We start from the raw sequence: 18,713 nt of genomic DNA, 5'->3' as shown, positions 1-18,713 counted from the left end.
CATACCTTAACTCGACTTATTCCAAGGTTATGACGTGAGAAGGGTCGAAGCGGTATCTCCTAAGCATGGACACATAGAACACTTTGTGAATGTACTCTAACTCTAGCAGTAAGTCCAAGCAGTAAGCTATATGCCCAACTCTCTCAAGTACCTCATAAGGCTTTATAAATCACGGTGTCAACTTTTCTTTTCGTCCGAACAGGAGTACCTTCTTCCACGGAGACACCTTGAGGAATACCTTGTCTCCCTCGACAAACTTAATATCCTTACATTTCAAGTCTGCATATGACCTTTGACTATCAGAAGCTTCCTTCAATTGACTTTGAATTAATCAGACTTTCTTTTCAGTTTCCCTAATCAAATTTGGACCCACTATATTTACTTCACTAAGCTCTGTCTAACAAAGCAAAGTCTTACACTTGAGTTCATATAAACCCTCGTACGGAGCCATTTGGATGCTAGACTAGTAATTGTTGTTGTAAGCAAACTCGACTAGGGGTAAGTGGTCATCCCAGTTACCCTCAACATCTATGATAGTGCACCTAAGCATGTCCTCTAGAATCTAAATAACTCTCTCGGATTATCCATCTGTCTAGGGGTAGAAAGTGCTGAAGTTGAGTTTGGTACCTAAGAATTCAAGGAAATCCTTCTAGAATCTAAATAACTCTATCAGATTATCCATCTTGTTTTTAGCTTTATTTAATTATAATTATCGTTCTCACTTACAATTTTATTGAAAGAAAATATGGAGTTCTTGGGGAACCTCAATGCCTCTTATAACACCCTTTAATCTCTTTCCCTAAAAAGTATGATACTACCGATACTAGGACTCTAGGTATCGATACAGAGTTATGATTATCTATACTCTCCCCTTGATGTCGATACTCTCTGTGAGTACCAATACCAAAAATGCACACTGAAAAATCGGGCTCGATACCAACCCTGTGGTCTCAAAACCGGGATCCATGTATTGATACTCTTACAAAGTACCGCTACTAAAATACACACTGGAAAATTGGTATCAATACCAGACATGTGGTTTTGAAACTGGGACCAAAGTATCAATACTCTACCATGTGTATCGATACTCCTCAAGCAGAACTACTTTGTTTTTGCCTCTCATAAGAATAATATAATTAAAAAAAAGTTCAAATATTTTCCCGGAGGCCACTTATTTTTGCCTCTCATAAGAATCGAGTCCTCAAGGAACAACAACAATTCATTTTAGCACGAAGGCCACTTGATTTTTGCGAATTCAAATGATTTTAAACTTTCATAAAGTACAAATATTTTTATTTTAAATACGTAATTCAAATAGCAATTTAAACTTTAAAAATCAAGTTCAAATACATAATAGAATTAAAAAACCATGAGTAATGATTTAAATTAACAAATCAAATTAAAATACTAATTTAAATCATATCCTAATTTTAAGTACATAATTGAACTAAAAGGCCCCATTTACCAAAATATATTATGAGAAAATCTCCTCAGTGACCAAAAATGCCTTATAATATACGATTTTAACCAACTTTTTTTGGATTTGCCAAAATGACCAACAAAATCGCAACGCGAAATAAAAATCGCAACGCGATCCCCAGAATCGCAAATCAGTTTCCAAAATCGCAACGCGATTCTTGACAATCGCAATGCGATAGTACAAATTCGCATTGCGATTTTCCAGAATCGCAACGCGAATATGAAAATCGCAACGCGAACACATAAATCGCAACGCGTATCCGTAAATCGCAACGTGTATCCGTAAATCGCAACGCGTATCCGTAAATCGCAACGCGTATCCGTAAATCGCAATGCGTATCCGTATATCGCAACGCGTATCCGTAAATCGCAACGACAATACGTAAAATCGCAACGCGTATCCGTAAATCGCAACGCGATTTTTAAAGCGCCATTATAATCGCTACGCGTATTTTATTTTCAAATTACAAAAACGAATATTAAGACAAAATCCCGTAATCGCAACTCATAACCTAAAACCTAAAATCACAACTCAGTCCCATCTCCATCTCTCACTCTCTACGGCGAAATCCATCCCCATCTCCGAAGATTTCCGTCCCCATCTCCGGTGAAATCCCTCACAACCATTCACGGTCAGAAATCCCTCACAATATTCAGAAATGGAAAATCAACCTCCGAGGGTTAGTTTTTTTAATTATTTTTATTTTGAAATTTTTGCATTATTGTAGGTTTTTCATATTGAAACTGATGATAAGTTTACTGGTCATTTCAATAATAGATTAACCATTTCACTTAGATTTCATTTCGCGTTACAATTCTCTCGTTGCGATTTTCATTTCGCGTTGCTATTCTCTCGTTGCGATTTTCAAGTTAGTATTTGTCTTTGTCTTTGTTCTGTCTTTTGGTTGAAGTAATGCAATCCATTCAAGTTTCAATTTGTAGAAGAGTCGCAACGAGATAAATGAAAATCGCAACGTGAAAATGACTATCTGCAACGAGAAAAATGAAAATCGCAACGAGAGAATCGCAACGCGAAACCAAAATCGCATTGCGATTCTCTCGTTGCGATTTTCATTTCGCGTTGCGATTCTCTCGTTGCGATTTTCATTTCTCTCGTTGCGACAGTCATTCTCTCGTTGCGATTTTCATTTCAACCAAAAGACAAAACAGTGTTGCAAATTTTAGTTTCAAGAATAAACTACTACTTTTTATGTTTATTGTTTTTGGTATATCTTCACAGTGTAGTTTTTGGTATATCTAACTTGGTATGTTTATTGTTTTTGTAGAAATTTTTTTCGGCTTCATTGACATTAAGGAATAAAGTTAGCCTAGCCACTACAATTGCTTCGAAGCTTTCACCTGCACAAAGATAATTGTTTGAGGAAACCTGCTTCGGGCCATGGCTGAGAGTACAGCATCCGGGTGGAGATGCTAATTTGACCCATTTGTGGCTTCAGACCATGACATCAAATCTACCCGACAGTATACAACGTGGTGAGGAAGAGATATGGTTTCATTTTCCACCAGCGTATACTTGTTTTGGGCGGAAGGAGTTCTGCTTAATCACTGGTCTACGATTCGGACACGATGATGTAGGCCGGTACACTCGTCATATCGCCCGCCCATCATGGTTATCCCGGGTTTTTCCGGATGAGTCAATGGAGAAGCCGAACCTACACGTCGACGACCTGAAGAAATTGTTTAATAAGAAAGCTGGTTTCACTCGGATGGATGACGTCGATGTTGTCCGAGTATGCCTTCTACTACTTGTGTATGCCGGTTTTTTAGGCAGAGAGGCCAGACAACCTATTCCTCGGGAGCTAATAATATTGGTAGAGGACCTGAATGCATGGAATTTGTTTCCGTGGGGTTCGTATATATGGAAAGCTACCTGGACTAAGTTGTCTACTGCCTTTGATGACCGCAAAAGTTTGCGTGGCGATGGGTCGAAATACACTTTGTCAGGCTTTGTTTGGGCCTTTAAGGTAAGAATTTCTATATAATGTTTCTAAAATTATAATTAATTATTTAACAATTACTAATTTTGTTATTATATTGTTTGTAGATTTGGATATTCGAGGCTTTCCCCAGCATGCGTACATATGCAATAAAAACGTCAAATGATATTCTCAGGGCTATTTCCTGGAAGAGGAAAAATTTGTTGGATTGGGAAGACTTAATACCATATGCGACAATAAATAATGTAAGTTAACACAAATACTTTCATATAATATATAAACAAGTTATTAATAGTAGACGTTTAACTTTGTTTGAGTTTTTATATTGTTAGGAGGCCAACATTCCATTACAAAGACTGACACCCACGGAGGAAGAGCTTGCCACTGATTGGTGGCAAGCTAGTCAGAGTTTTTTTGATGGCACGGATGATGAGCAGCATCCACTTCCTCCAATTCGAGAGCCATCACCTCACCCAGAGCCATCACCCGATCGACCCGACTATACACCTCTAGAACGAGAGCCATCACCTATCCCGTCACATCATCGAGCCTCTTCTCCACCATCACCTCATGATAGGCGACCGGTAAAGAGGCCACGACATTTATCTCCTTGTTCTCCACCTCCACGGGATGAGTTACGTGATGAGGTCAATGCCTTGCGTGAGGAGATCGGTACTTTACACGATAACGATGGTGCATGGCGTGTGGAGGTGTCAACTTTACGTGGTGAGGTTGCCGCTATTCGTGAGATGATAGTATCGTTGCAGAATGAGGTTCATACTCTACGCAACGAGGTAAGTTTAAGATTTTCCATATTTAACTTAATGATAAATTTACTCGTAATTTCACTTAGATTAGCCATTTCACTTAGATTGCTTAGTAAATTTATTCGGTTGCTGCCAATTCTGCTAAACTGTGTATTCTTTAACACTGTGAAATAGTATTTGTCTTTGTTTTGTCTTTTGGTTGAAAGTAAATTTGTTCGGTTGCTGCCAATTCTGCTAAACTGTGTATTCTTTAACACTGTGAAATAGTATTTGTCTTTGTTTTGTCTTTTGGTTGAAAGTAAATTTGTTCGGTTGCTGCCAATTCTGCTAAACTGTGTATTCTTTAACACTGTGAAATAGTATTTGTCTTTGTTTTGTCTTTTGGTTGAAAGTAAATTTGTTCGGTTGCTGCCAATTCTGCTAAACTAATACCCTGAAGTCAGTATTTGTCTTTGTTTTGTCTATTGGTTGAAGTAATGCAATCCATTCAAGTTTCAATTTGCAGAAGAAGAAATAGTTTACTTTCGCAACACGAAACTTAAAATCGCAACGAGAGAATCGCAATGCGAAATGAAAATCGCAACGACAGAATCGCAACGCGAAACCAAAATCGCAACGCGAAACCAAAATCGCATTGCGATTTTCATTTCGCGTTGCGATTCTCTCGTTGCGATTTTCATTTCGCATTGCGATTCTGTCGTTGCGATTTTCATTTCGCGTTGCGATTTTGGTTTCGCGTTGCGATTTTGGTTTCTCGTTGCGATTCTCATTTCGCGTTGCGATTTTAAGTTTCGTGTTGCGAAAGTAAACTATTTCTTCTTCTGCAAATTGAAACTTGAATGGATTGCATTACTTCAACCAATAGACAAAACAAAGACAAATACTAACTTCAGGGTATTAGTTTGAAATATATTTTTCTTTGTTATCTGATGAATTTTGTGAACTATGATAGAATAATGACTTGGGTGAATACAATGCAAGTTTGAAACATATTTGTCTTTGTTTTCACTGTTTAAATATCATGTCTGTTTATTTACTGATTTTTGTATTTAATTATTTAGCGGCCCGATAGAGTGGATGCTTTACGTCGGGTTATGCTTGCACGACGGAGTTCACGCATCAGACAGCGTGCACGTGCTATTAAGTCTCCGTACACCCCAATAGTGTGAAGACACCGCAAGAAGAAGCCCGACTCACCTGTCATCCCTCAAGAGTCCACTCCTATCGTTGAAGAGGCCCCCCTATCATTCCTCGAGAGTCCCCTCCCACCGTTCAAGAGGCCACTGTCATCATTGAAGAGGTCCCTCCCACCATTCAAGAGCCCGATTCACATGGCGTCATATGTAGGCTTCTTGAGAAACCCTCTGACGTGCCGGACATGATGGATTCAAGTTGGCTCTCGTATGAGTTACCGGCCAGTACCATACCGGTATCTGAAGAGGAGAGGAAACAACTACCGGACACAATTCTGGATAACACCCTTTGGGCTAAGACCGCAGTTGATTTTTATCTACATGAGCGGAGCCAGGGGTGTTTCACTGACATATGCAAGCTCACCGATGATATCTATTTGTTGCTTGATCGGTCTTGGTGGGGCGTATTATTAGGGGTCGAAGACAATGGCTATTTCGATGGGGGGGTAAGTCTTATATTTTTCTTATATTTCAATTTGATTATTTTTTTTTAAATTTATGTAAGTCACTAATATATGTCTTTTTTTGTAAAACAGCATATCGATGCGTGGGTGACACGTCTTCTAATAATAAGAAAACTTAAGAAAAATAAAAATATACGATATACAATTATGCCGACGTCTTTTAACGCCGTTCACTTGAAGAATGCACGAAATGAATAATTTGATTTGGGCAATGGACAAGCTAAACTTTATCCTGCATGGTGGGAGGTCGATAAGGTTAGTATTTATTTTAGATTGAGTTTAAAGGTTTTATGAAATAAGTGCGCAAATGAATGAATTATTACTTATGATTGCAGGTGTTTATCCCTGTTTTGGAACGTAAACATTGGATTCTCGTCGAGCTTCAGCTCCCATCCCTTAAGACAATAGTGTATGACAGCATGATAAATTACATATCATTGGCTGATTTAAGAGATATTATTAAGGGATGGAGCTCTCATTTGGCTAAATTCTTGGATGCGATCAATTATTGGACTCGTTCTAGAAACAAGAAGCCAAAGAAGCTCAATATTACAGTTATTAGAGACGAGACCGCGCCACAACAAACGGGAGGAGCCAGAGGAGATTGTGGTCCTCTCGTATGCTTGGCGTTGGAGCGTTTGACGACGGGAAGCACCAAGTATCTACCTCCCACCGATAGAGATAGAGCTGCAGTAGGCTTGTGGTTTCGGCATTATATGGCTAAATCGATATATACGAGACGCTGCCTACCTGCATCCGCGTTATAAAAATGTCCATAAATAATTGGTAAGTTTATAGACTTTTGGTTTGAAAATGTTTGGTTAAGTACCTAGAATAGAATAATTTGTTGTTTGTAGGTTTTAGATGTGTAGAAAGTGTTGTTTGAGCAAATGTTTGGTTTCTGCAGGTTAATCTCAGAAGTGAACTGCGTGAAAATGATGTATGGCTGCAAAAGTTGATTCAATAGTTTAATTGATTGTTTTTTGATTGTTTAATTGATTTGTAAAAGTTGATTCAATAGTAGATGATTGGAAATAAGAATTATTGCTTATTTTTTGATTGTTTAATTGATTTGTAAAAGATGATTTGTAAAAGTTGATTTGTGTAATTGATGCGAACATAATTCTTATTTGTGCTTGTTTAATTGATTGAAATGTAATGGTTGATTTTGTTGATTTCAATCTGCATTATGTTGAAATGAAAATCGCAATGCGAAATGAAAATCGCAACGAGAGAATCGCAATGCGAAATGAAAATCGCAATGCGGAAATGAAAATCGCAACGAGAGAATCGCAATGCGATTTTCATTTCGCATTGCGATTTTCATTTCCGCATTGCGATTCTCTCGTTGCGATTTTCATTTCGCATTGCGATTTTCATTTCCGCATTGCGATTCTCTCGTTGCGATTTTCATTTCGCATTGCGATTTTCATTTCGCATTGCGATTCTCTCGTTGCGATTTTCATTTCGCATTGCGATTTTCATTTCCGCATTGCGATTCTCTCGTTGCGATTTTCATTTTGCATTGCGATTTTCATTTCCGCATTGCGATTTTCTTGTTGGGATTTTCATTTCGCATTGCGATTCTCTCGTTGCGATTGTAATTTCCGTGTTGCGATAGTCAAATGCATGCCTAATAAGTGATAACAACTGAATAACAAGAGTTGGTTAAGTCAAAATGGTTGGCCTGAGTCATTAATTCAACTGAAAATGTTAAAAGTTCACACATAAAATCCACATAATACAACGTTTGCATTTAAAAATCACCTAAGTTAACAGTCCCAAAAGGTGAAGCCAATTGTGATTGGGATTTTAAAGATGATTGCCTTTTGCTTGACACCATATGAGCTTTGGATTTTGATGAGGATCCATATTTTGGTAGAGGAAAAGATGATTTTGATGGCACTGGTGATCCACATGTCAACCTTGTATGACCACTTTCCTTGCACCGACTACATGTCGATCTCTTCTTCTCTTCACCCTTAGACGGTATACGATCGTGACTTTTTGGTCGGCCAGGTAGCCTTCTGTCCATGGCTGGTGGCAAAACTGTTTGTAAGTCATCTGGTATGTCCCACTCAGAAGGATGTGGAATAGGGTAGACAATCTCGGCATAAGTCTGTCGATAAACTTCTGTAGTGTAGCAATCCATAGCGTATGCGCTTGAATCATCTTGGTTTAAATGAAGAGCAACTTTTATAACATGGCCACACGGATAACCAGATGTTTGCCATTTCATACAACTACACGTCTTTGCATTTAGATCGACTAGCCCATTTAAGTTATTATCCAGTACTTGAAACAAAGTGTTTGAACATGGTTCAACTCTCCATGACGTTGACTTCACAACACGTTTCGTTATCTTTTTTTCAGTCCATGGTGTAACACGATGTTCCAATGTTCCTGTAAATTTAAATAAACAATACTTAGTAAAATATATAAATATGATAAGTTACGAATTCAAAGAAATAATACATGCATGGTTTCTTTTCTTGTAGTACCACTGTTGAATAGAGGCTCGAAAAAACTCCATTAACATAGTAATGGGTAATTTCCGGGAATGACGACTTAGAGCGTTGATTGATTCTGCACTATTAGACGTCATGAAACCATATCTTGCTCCAAGTTGATGTACTTTTGACCATCTTTCAAACCCGACATCTTCTAGTGTTTGAGCACACTGAGGCAAAACACGTCTTAAACAATTTATATGCTTATTGAAATCCACTTCCCGATAAGCTTTTACAGCCTTCCAGTGTGTCCATTTGTGCTTTTTTATACCAGCAGACCTTGATTTTAGATTTCTATACAAATGAACACCACAAAGTCCATGAAAAGCATCTGGGAAACACCTTCTAACAGCGTTTTCAATTGAGTTTGCCCTATCGGATATGATTGTCAGATTGCTAATAGGACCTATGCAATCCCTAAGATGCCCCATAAACCATGTCCATGAATCAGAGGTTTCAGATTTGCCAACCCCGTAAGCTATTGGCAATATCCCATTGTTAGCATCCATGGCTACTGCTAATAAGTTTACTCCAAGGTATCGACCTTTCAAATGTGCTCCGTCAACTATAATAACTGGGCGCATGCAAGTAATAAACGAACGAATCTACAAAATAATATACACAAGAAATATAATCATTTAAATGTGAAATGCATGTAACTAACAAAAATGAGTCAACAAAATTATATTGATTTACTAACCGTAGCACCAATGGCGATAAACAGCAACTCAAAGTGTCCATCTCTATCTGTTTTGATATGAGTTACCGACCCAGGATTTTTCAGCTTTAAATTGTGACAATAAGCCGGCAATTGGGCAAACGATGCTTCTGGCGACCCCCTCAACAATTCCAAGGCATAACATTTGGCTCTCCAAACTTGAGAATATGATATACTAATCTTGAACCGAGCATTCATGTCAGTCATAATTTCATGTCCCCGATATACCCTGCCATTCAAAAACATTAACTCAGCCAGAAAACCACCCAACACCTTTTTGTTTGCCTGTCTATGGTGAGGAAAAACTTGGGTTCTTGAACATGTATGTTTATCAATAAAAGTCCTAACTTGAAACATTTCGCAATCTTTTATTCTCTTTGCAATCATACGCCACGTACAGTTTTTGTCAATCATACACCTTGTTTCGAAACGATCTTTGCTTGATTTGTTAACTTTTAGTTGATAGCCATCTTCCACACATTTCGTATACAAAGCTATCTTCAAGTCTTCCTTTGTATCAAAACAATCATCTTTCTTGATACGAATAACTTTTGTGTAACAATCAACTGCTTTCTTTACCAACTCTTCTTCCGGTATCTGAAGTAATTCTGGCATATTCCAGTTATACGCCCGTGGCATTTTCTTTTCTTCGGGGACTTTTTCTTCTTCTTTTTCTTCTTCAGGATTATATGAATTACAGAATGGATGTTCAACATGTTCATTCACAGTCGTAACTTCCTCCTCATTATCATCAATAATACATTCTTCGACAACGGCTGTTTCATCATCAAAATTCGGGTATTGACCAATATCAAAATCATTACACGCAGGGTCTGTTTCTTCTTCTGAAACATCATCAAAATCCGTGTATTGACCAATATCAAAGTCCGGATATTGACCAAGACCAAATTTCGAATACTGACTAGTACTCACAATTTTTTCTATTGGCTCATCATCGTCTAACTGGTCAATACGAAAACCGGAATTTGGTGCTGAAAGTTGATTGGGATTTGGATTAGAGAAAGGTTGTGGGTTTTGAGAAAAACTTAGTTGATTACTACCCGCTACTGACCCAACAATACTACTTCTAGGTTCAACAACATACAATGTAACATCATCTTGTGAAACACTAATGTAAGCAATGAATCGTTCAACATCTTCATTGTCGGTTAACAAATAAACTTTACCATTTATCTGATAAGATAGCCTAAATCCACTTAGAGGCTCTAAATTCAATTTATTTGAAACACGTAGCATTAGAGTTTCATAAGTTAACTTTTGTAAAGACAATTTTAGTTGAAGATTCATGGGTAAAGGCATATATTGTAAAACACCATGAACATTATCCCATGACCCTCCAAAACACAAATCTATCCAAACATGATCAACATTAGATGATTTCATGGTTGTAAATTAATTTACTAAACAGACGAGCTGCGAAACTAAAACCTGTTGCCGGATTGGGAAGGATGTCGTTGGATATAGGAACGGATGTCGCCGGAGAGAGTGATAGATGGAGATGGAATGAGTTGCGATTTAGGGATTTAGTTATGATTTGCTGCTGTTGCGTAGTTATATACCCAAAATTTCAGTGTTGTGATTTACAGATTCTCGTTGCGATTTACGGATTATCGTTGCGATTTACGGATACGCGTTGCGATATACGGATACGCATTGCGATTTTGTTGGTCATTTTGGCAAATCCAAAAAAAGTTGATTAAAATCGTATATTATAAGGCATTTTTGGTCACTGAGGCGATTTTCTCATATATTATTCACAAATTAATAATTTACATATTTTTATGATACAAACTCACACTTTACATACTCACACACAAAATAGAATGAAAAAAGTCAAAGTTATAATATCAAAAAAAAAATTAATTAGTTTGTATTATTTTTTAAAACAGTGTTAATATTTGATGCTAATAAAAAATTATCCAAAAAAAAAACAATATTTGATGCTAATTTTATTTTAAAATTTTATATAAATTTTATATAAATTTTATAAATTTGGGCATAATATCAATATTTTTTTCCAATAGTATAATTATCAATTGAATAATTCAACTCTCTATATAATCATCCGTTTTTTTTTACCTAAGAAATCATTTTTGTTCGTTCAAAAGAATTTTTCCGAGGAAATTAAATCATCGTCTTCAAACCCAGATCTAAGGAACATCGCCCAAAATTCTTGCCCATAAATTCGTTACTTTTAGATTCTCTCCCCCATATTCCCCTTTACCGGGGCAATCAAATATACCCCTTTTTTGTTTTTCTTTCTTTTATATTCCTAAGCTTTGATCTCCTTAAAAATTCCTCTTTACTTTTCCCTAACTAGAAAAATGCAGCTTGATGGTATGAAAACGTTTGTTTTGGTTCACTGATTAATGGGTATTCAGTAGTTTCTCAGTCAAAATATCTCCCTTTGTTTATCCCTCTAGTCACTAAAGAGTAAAGAAGTTAAAGGATTGTTTGTTTTTCTACAAGGGTGGTTTTATGAGGATTTTAAAACTGGGTATTAAATTAGAATTTTAATGGATCTGAGAGTTTCTTTAAAGAGAAGGGTAATAAGTCAATTTGTCAATATTAGCAAAGAGAAATAAGAGGGCAGGGGTGTTTTGCTTTCCCTTTATTTTGCTATAGTTGAGTGTAAAAAGTTCATCAAGACTAGAGCATGGAACATATTATTGGTGGAAAATTCAAGCTTGGTCGAAAGATCGGGAATGGATCATTTGGCGAACTTTATTTAGGTATTATGATAATGGCTTTGTTTTCTTTGTTTTTTCTTTACATTTTTATCATTGATATCATTTTTTTGTTTTGTTTTGCAGGCACTAATGTTCAAAGTGGAGAGGAAGTGGCTGTTAAGCTGGTAATGTTTGTCGTTTTACTATATCTCCCACAACATCAGTTGGTGGAGTTTTTGTTAGACTGTATTAGTTGATCAGTGGATATGTAATAAGGAATGGTTGATTTAGTTCAACTTGTTGCACTTGCCTTCGATGTTATGCCCTGATGTATTTCTTTGTGTTTCATTTGGATGGCTAGTACTTTAGATCATGCCATTGTTTTTAGGGAGTGTAAAAATAAGCCATTAATTCATGTGTATACATGTGCTATGATGTAGACGCTAGATGTAATTTTTGTAGAGCTACCTTGTAAAAGGAGATCGGGTGGCACCTAGGATTGTTTAAACCCAAACAGTTCTTTTATGCCATTGAAATTTAACAAAACCAAACAATGAATTTTCTGCTTTTATTATTAGTTCACTGAGTTGGAATTTATATGTATGCAATTAGTTAAAGTTTGATGTGAAGATAATATTCAGCCATAAATGCGTTGCTGGAGATTTATTTTGAGTATTCTTAGAATTGGAGCGCGTGACATTTGTTGCTGATATAGGGATGTATCCGTCAATTATTTAAGCTGATAGCTTTAGGTTATCTGCTTAAGTGCTTACAAAATTATTCTAGAACTTATGTCGTTAGGTTGTAGTTATGCTTCTATTATTCCATTCGATAATCTAATATAGGGATATGATATTGTTTTGTTGCTGCTTGAAGTTTTGAATTGGTTATCAATATATGCTGTATTGCTCTCCTTGTTTGTGCAGGAACCTGTCAAGACCAAGCATCCTCAACTTCACTATGAGTCAAAGCTGTACATGCTTCTTCAAGGAGGGAGTAAGTCTTCAGTTTTGTTTCACTCGCTCTCTCTCTGTCTTTAATGTGTTTATCTATGCTTTATGGTAAGTTGGAGTCTGCGAGTCTTTTTTTTTCTTACTTTCTGTTCATGTGCAGCTGGAATTCCTCATTTAACATGGTTTGGAGTGGAGGGTGAATACAATGTCATGGTAATTGATCTTCTTGGGCCAAGTCTGGAAGATCTATCCAACTATTGCAATCGGAAGCTTTCTTTAAAAACGGTTTTGATGCTTGCAGATCAGCTAGTGAGTGTTCTGCCTCTTTTCAGGGAACTTTAGTTTTGTTAGTTGGCTACCTTACTGATACTTGTTCTTTCATTGTTGGTAATTGAGTTAAATAGAGTTGAGTATATGCACTCTCGTGGTTTTCTTCACCGTGACATAAAGCCTGATAACTTTTTGATGGGTTTAGGGCGCAAAGCAAATCAGGCATGTTCTTCTGTTTATACCCCACATATTCATGGATTTGTTTATGGATGATGAGGCATGAGATCATGTTGATGAGATTTTTACATGATTTTATATACCATTTGAAATATCGCTTTCCCTTAACTGAAATTTTAGTTTGAAATAATTGTATCTCACTTGTTCAACAAGATGTCCTAGTATGTGTTCTTTAACAATGTTGTTTTCCACATTTTCTCTGCAGGTATATATAATTGACTATGGCCTTGCGAAAAAGTATAGAGATCTTCAAACACACAAGCACATACCTTACAGGTAATACTTTTGATGTATTTATGTGTGCCATTTGATGTTTCCTCTTGTAGATTGATCATCAATTCAACAACAACAACAACAACAAAACCCTATTCCCATATGTAATGGGGTTAGGGGCAGGTAGGGTAGTAGGCTGTCTCGAACGCCAGGTTAAGAGCAGCTTCCGTGGAAGACCTCCGGCAGTCAGAAAAATTTAAAAATAAAGATAAAATACAATGTATGTATAAATAATGAAATAAATAAATAAATAAATAAATAAATACATAGTTGAACAGTCTTCATATGCAGTCTTCATATGCGCGTCTATAATGGGAAGTTATCCTTGCAAATAAATAAATCAATTGACCCAACTTAAAGAACTCTAATCTTGACTTAATTCTTTTGATAATAGGTTTAAAGACCACAAATTCTCATGGAAAGGCTAGTTAGCATGGAAGATGGTTAAAATTTTCATTGGTTATGATTGTAGCTCGTTAGCGTACCTTAGACTAGGGTTGAGCAAAATTCGACTCAACTCGAAAAATCGGTTTTTTTTTTCAATTTTGAGTTATTTGAATTATTCGAGTCAACTCGAATTTTCAATTCGGTTTTTGAGCTCGAGTCGAATTGAAATTTTGAAATTTCGAGTTACTTGAAAAACCAAAAATTTGACTAAGTATTTTGACAGTTTTACGACTTAGTCCTTAATTTTATTATTCCTTCAATTCATCCTCTATTTTAAGCCCCTTTTTTACCAAATTTGAACCACATGCTCCTAAGCCATCTTAGAATATATATGTACTTTCAATTCCTCTTTTTGATACCAAAATTTTTATTTTTCAACTTCCCTCAATTTTTCATAATTTTCTTATTTCTTCAATTCATTTTATTTTAAGTTCGTTTTTACTAAATTTGAACCACATGCTCATATACCACAATAGAATACCTATGTAACTTCAATTCATACTTTTTTTACTAAAAATGTAATATATCTCTATTTATTTAGTCCCTTAACTTTGCATTTTACTCAATTTTGTCTTTTGACTACAATTGTTTGCAAATTCGTTCTTCCCATCAATTCCTTGACTGCTTTATACTCTTATCAATATTTTACACTCAAAATACTTTATTGAAAATATAATATTATGAATATATTTCATAATTTTAGATTGTATTTGATATATTAAATAACATTTTAACGTGAAAAGAACATAAAATATCTATATCTTATATGGTTAGAGAAAGTAAAAAAATTGAAAAAAAATACTTGCCATAATACTATAAATAATTATAATAAAATTAGTGTAGAAACTCAAATAATTCGATTCGAAAAACTCGAATCGAATTTCTTAAACTCGACTCAACTCGAAAATATTTCAAGTGAAGTTCGAGTTGTAAAATACGACTCGTCAACTCGAATAACTCGAAATGTTTTTACTCGACTTGATCGAATGCTCACCCCTACCCTAGACATCCATTTTCGATGCTAGACTTAGAGTGCCTCAAAAACAGTTTGGTCTTGTAATTAACTATTTTTACAAAATCTTGATACTTGTTTCTGCTTTTAGTTGCAGTATCAATTGTCAATTCTTCCAATTAGTATAGCTTGTCTGTTGCATGTATGTTTCTTTGGTGAAGTCATTTAATATGTTCCACAAAGACCTCATCTTGCACTATTTTCCCTTCTTTATATAAACCCTTTTACTGCCTATGGATTCTCATTTAAGTTATCCATTTTTTTATAATAGGGAAAACAAGAACCTTACAGGAACAGCTCGATATGCAAGTGTTAACACTCATCTTGGAGTTGGTGAGTGAACTTATTGCATTTTATATTGATATGGGTTTTACTTTCAGTGAACACTTGTCACTTTGGATTATTTTGGCTTTATGGATGATCCAATGTGCTTAATTTGCAGAGCAAAGCAGAAGGGATGATCTCGAATCTCTTGGTTACGTGTTTATGTACTTCCTTAGGGGAAGGTTGGTTGAACACATATCTGGTTGCGTATTTCACAACTCTTTTAAATGTTTGGGTCACACTGTTAACTTATTTTCTTTGTTATACGTCTCAGCCTTCCATGGCAGGGCTTGAAAGCTGGCAACAAAAAGCAGAAGTACGACAGGATTAGCGAAAAGAAGATGCTTACCCCGATAGAGGTAGCATTACTTATATTGATACTCGTGAATTCTTTATTTTTTTACAAATAAATAGTTGAAGTATTCAAAAAAAATCATGCTAGTTCTCTTCATGTTCTAGTACTCAAAGATTAATTGTATGTCTGACAAGTAATATGGCATTTTTAGGTCCTTTGCAAATCATATCCTTCTGAGTTCACATCATACTTCCATTACTGTCGATCACTACGGTTTGAAGACAAACCGGATTATTCGTACCTGAAGAGGCTGTTCCGGGACCTTTTCATTCGAGAGGGTTGATTTGCTATTCTAATTCTCACATTCAAATTTTGCTTACCTTTTTGAAATTGTTTAATTTTGAATATTGAATCAGTCTTACAACTAGTTCATCATAAATTTTCTATAGAACTTTTATTATGAAATCTACTTTTTGAACTCTCGAAAGGATTTATTTTTACAACAATCCGATGCCAGGTTATCAGTTTGACTATGTATTTGATTGGACCATGCTGAGATATCCACAGGTTGGCTCTAGCTCAAGAGCATGGGTCAGTGATCTTTAACTTGGACTTGATTTTCGTGGAAATATTAATTTTGTTTCTTCATTAAAGATGCTTATACTCTGTTTCGTTTTATTCTTGAACAGCCAAACCCAAAACCCGGTTTAAATCCCCCAGGAGTATCTGCTGAAAGAACCGAAAAGCATTCAGGTGTGTTCCCTTTTCAGAACCTGGTTTGAGAATATATGAAAATTTAACTATTGTGGTTAAGACACCTAAACTTGACCATTGACTGACCTTGATTTACTTAAGTTAGCCAACTTACGGTTTTAGCACATTTCTTTATTTGCTCTAGTTGGCCAAGAGATTCGTGAAAGGTTCTCTGGTGCTGTTGAGGCATTTGCAAGACGGAATGCATCTGGACATGGTGATCAGTCTCGATACAGATCTTCAGATGATGTGCCATCATCCAAGGACGTGGTGAGTGACCGACCCTGCTGCTGCATTTTTTTAATGGATTTTCATCTATTGTTTTCGATGAGCGCCAGTTTGCTTGTTATCTTATGATTTTCTCTTGAACTTTTTCTCTCCTTCAGCAACCTGATTCTGATAGGGCTCAGTCTTCCTCGAGAAATGTTAGTACTTCAAAGAGGCCTGCTGTTTCTAGCAGCCAACCTGGCTCCTCTGGTGAGCCTAGTGAAAACCGCTCTAGCAGATTGGTCCCAAGCAGCAGTCACCTGTCAACCACTCAGAAAGTCAAACCTGGATTCGAGTCCAAATCATCATCTTTCACTCGTGCTGCAGCCACGAAAGGTGGTCGTATTGATGCCCTCCGGAGCTTTGACTTCTTGACAATTGGAAGCGGGGGAAGGAAATAGACAGCATGCACATCTGGTAGTACTAAGGATTTGCGAGTTATGAAGGAGATCTTGGTACTATAACTGTATTTTCAAACAGTTTACTCTGTATATCTGCGTCCTTGATTTGTTTCCATCCTCAACTTCAACGATCTCCCCCAAAGAAGTTTCACCTCGGGGAAAAACTCATCGTAACTCCTTCCTCGTGCACCTTTTGTCAGGTATTCTTGCCATTATCATGCCTCTAGTGTGTCATTAAAGAAAGAAATGATAAAATTGTCATCACCTCATGAAAATTGTTCATATATTTCAACTATTAATTCTAGCTGTAATAAAAACACTTGATGTTTCTTTTATTTCATCAGATGTAAACAAGAAGAATGCCTAAGTATAGTACTATAACAAAGACTTTCTGGCTTTATGTGTCATCTGCTTTCTCTATATCTTTGCTTACTCTGAAATCATTATTCTCTTTGAATATCTACCAATCCTTTCAAGGCTTTGTCCCTCGAAAGTACGACTCTCTTGGTTCGAACAAAGGACCTCCGACCAAGCTAAAGTTGTAACAACTATAAGAAAAATGGATGTTGATATGATTCAAAAGTAAAGGGAAGTGTGTACAGCATTAACAGTTTGATGCCTTTGCTTTGCTCGGGCAGTTATTTGAATCGTCATTTTTCTTAAAGCATTCGTGTATGGTATCCACCCATGATAAAATTGCCTATTGATCCGAATAAATATAAAATATTTAGTGCTTGCAATGTGTTGAAATAAACAACCTACTTTTTGCAGCAAAGCTGCTGAACAACAATCGAGTGCACCGACCAAAAACATATAACAGTGTGACAAGATCCTACCAAAAAGGGATTTGATGGAGGGTCGTTAGGGTTTCGTGCTCTTTGTTACGATGACAGGAAGGTTAGGGTTTGATCGTGTTGATTTGGGGAAAATCGCGAAGGGAAGAGTTGGGAAGCAACAGTAGAAATTGGAGAAAATCTCGAAGGAAATTAGGGATTTTACTGGAAGGCTAGGGATCGAGGTATCTGAGGAATTGGGAATTGAAGAGACTAGGGGAGTCGGCTGAGGTATATGAGGGGTTAATGGGTCTATATGATAATTTTCTTTTAATTACTGTTGGGCTTTTAAGTTGGGCTTGGGTCTGTTAGAAGAGTATGGGGAAAGTAGAGGGAATGGTGAGTCAGCATAGGGTGGTTATTTTGTTAGAGATTCTGTTTGACAGCTGGTACTGTAGATATATAATTTGTATCGATCTTTTGAGGATTTATCTGATGAATGAAGCACATTTTCTGTATCTAAATTTCTCTCTTTCTGAAAACCCTAAAATTCTTCTAAATTTCATCCTCAATCATAACAATTGGTAATCAGAGCTGTGTTTTGTGATCCAAAAATCAAGTAGTTTACGCTGGGAAAGACAAGGAAGATGCAGAAGACTGGAACCAATGAGGTACCAGAACAGACCATGGAAGGGAAAGAGGAATCTTTACCATCGTGGTGGACCGAGCAGAAAACTGAGTTGGAAGGAAGGATTCAATCAGTAGAAGAAGGATTGATTGAGAACAGGGGGTATTTGCAGAGAATCTTGCAGATGGTCAATGAAGCAGCTGAGGAGAAGGATTCACCTCAGTCAGTGAAGAACCAACCAACAACAGTTGAGAAACAGGACAAAAATGGAGGTAAACAACCCTGCTTGATTAAGGTTCTT

At 36.5% G+C, this 18,713-nt stretch overlaps 1 protein-coding gene across 1 annotated transcript; it reads left to right on the top strand.

Moving 5' to 3' along the window:
* Positions 1–11,195: 11,195 nt before the first annotated feature.
* Positions 11,196–17,378, top strand: LOC120114599 (casein kinase 1-like protein 10). Its single transcript, XM_039135453.1, has 14 exons — positions 11,196–11,842; positions 11,924–11,964; positions 12,706–12,775; positions 12,893–13,041; positions 13,129–13,224; positions 13,445–13,515; positions 15,243–15,304; positions 15,414–15,477; positions 15,570–15,654; positions 15,802–15,928; positions 16,108–16,181; positions 16,280–16,343; positions 16,489–16,613; positions 16,730–17,378. The coding sequence occupies exons 1-14, from the start codon at positions 11,767–11,769 to the stop codon at positions 17,009–17,011; spliced, it is 1,386 nt and encodes a 461-aa protein (XP_038991384.1). The 5' UTR covers positions 11,196–11,766; the 3' UTR covers positions 17,012–17,378.
* Positions 17,379–18,713: the final 1,335 nt, after the last annotated feature.

This window comes from Hibiscus syriacus, unplaced genomic scaffold (assembly GCF_006381635.1).
Source record: "Hibiscus syriacus cultivar Baekdansim isolate YM2019G1 unplaced genomic scaffold, ASM638163v2 tig00000778_pilon, whole genome shotgun sequence".
In the NCBI taxonomy this organism is placed as follows: Eukaryota; Viridiplantae; Streptophyta; class Magnoliopsida; order Malvales; family Malvaceae; genus Hibiscus; species Hibiscus syriacus.
This window is presented reverse-complemented; position numbering and strand designations above follow the sequence as displayed.

Bases quoted from the DNA above. Each gene is read 5' to 3' on its own strand.
- LOC120114599 (XM_039135453.1), top strand. From the start codon at position 11,767: ATGGAACATATTATTGGTGGAAAATTCAAGCTTGGTCGAAAGATCGGG. The intron at 13,042-13,128 runs GTGAGTGTTCTG...TTGGTAATTGAG, and splicing joins TGATGCTTGCAGATCAGCTA to TTAAATAGAGTTGAGTATAT. The intron at 15,655-15,801 runs GTAGCATTACTT...TGGCATTTTTAG, and splicing joins AGATGCTTACCCCGATAGAG to GTCCTTTGCAAATCATATCC.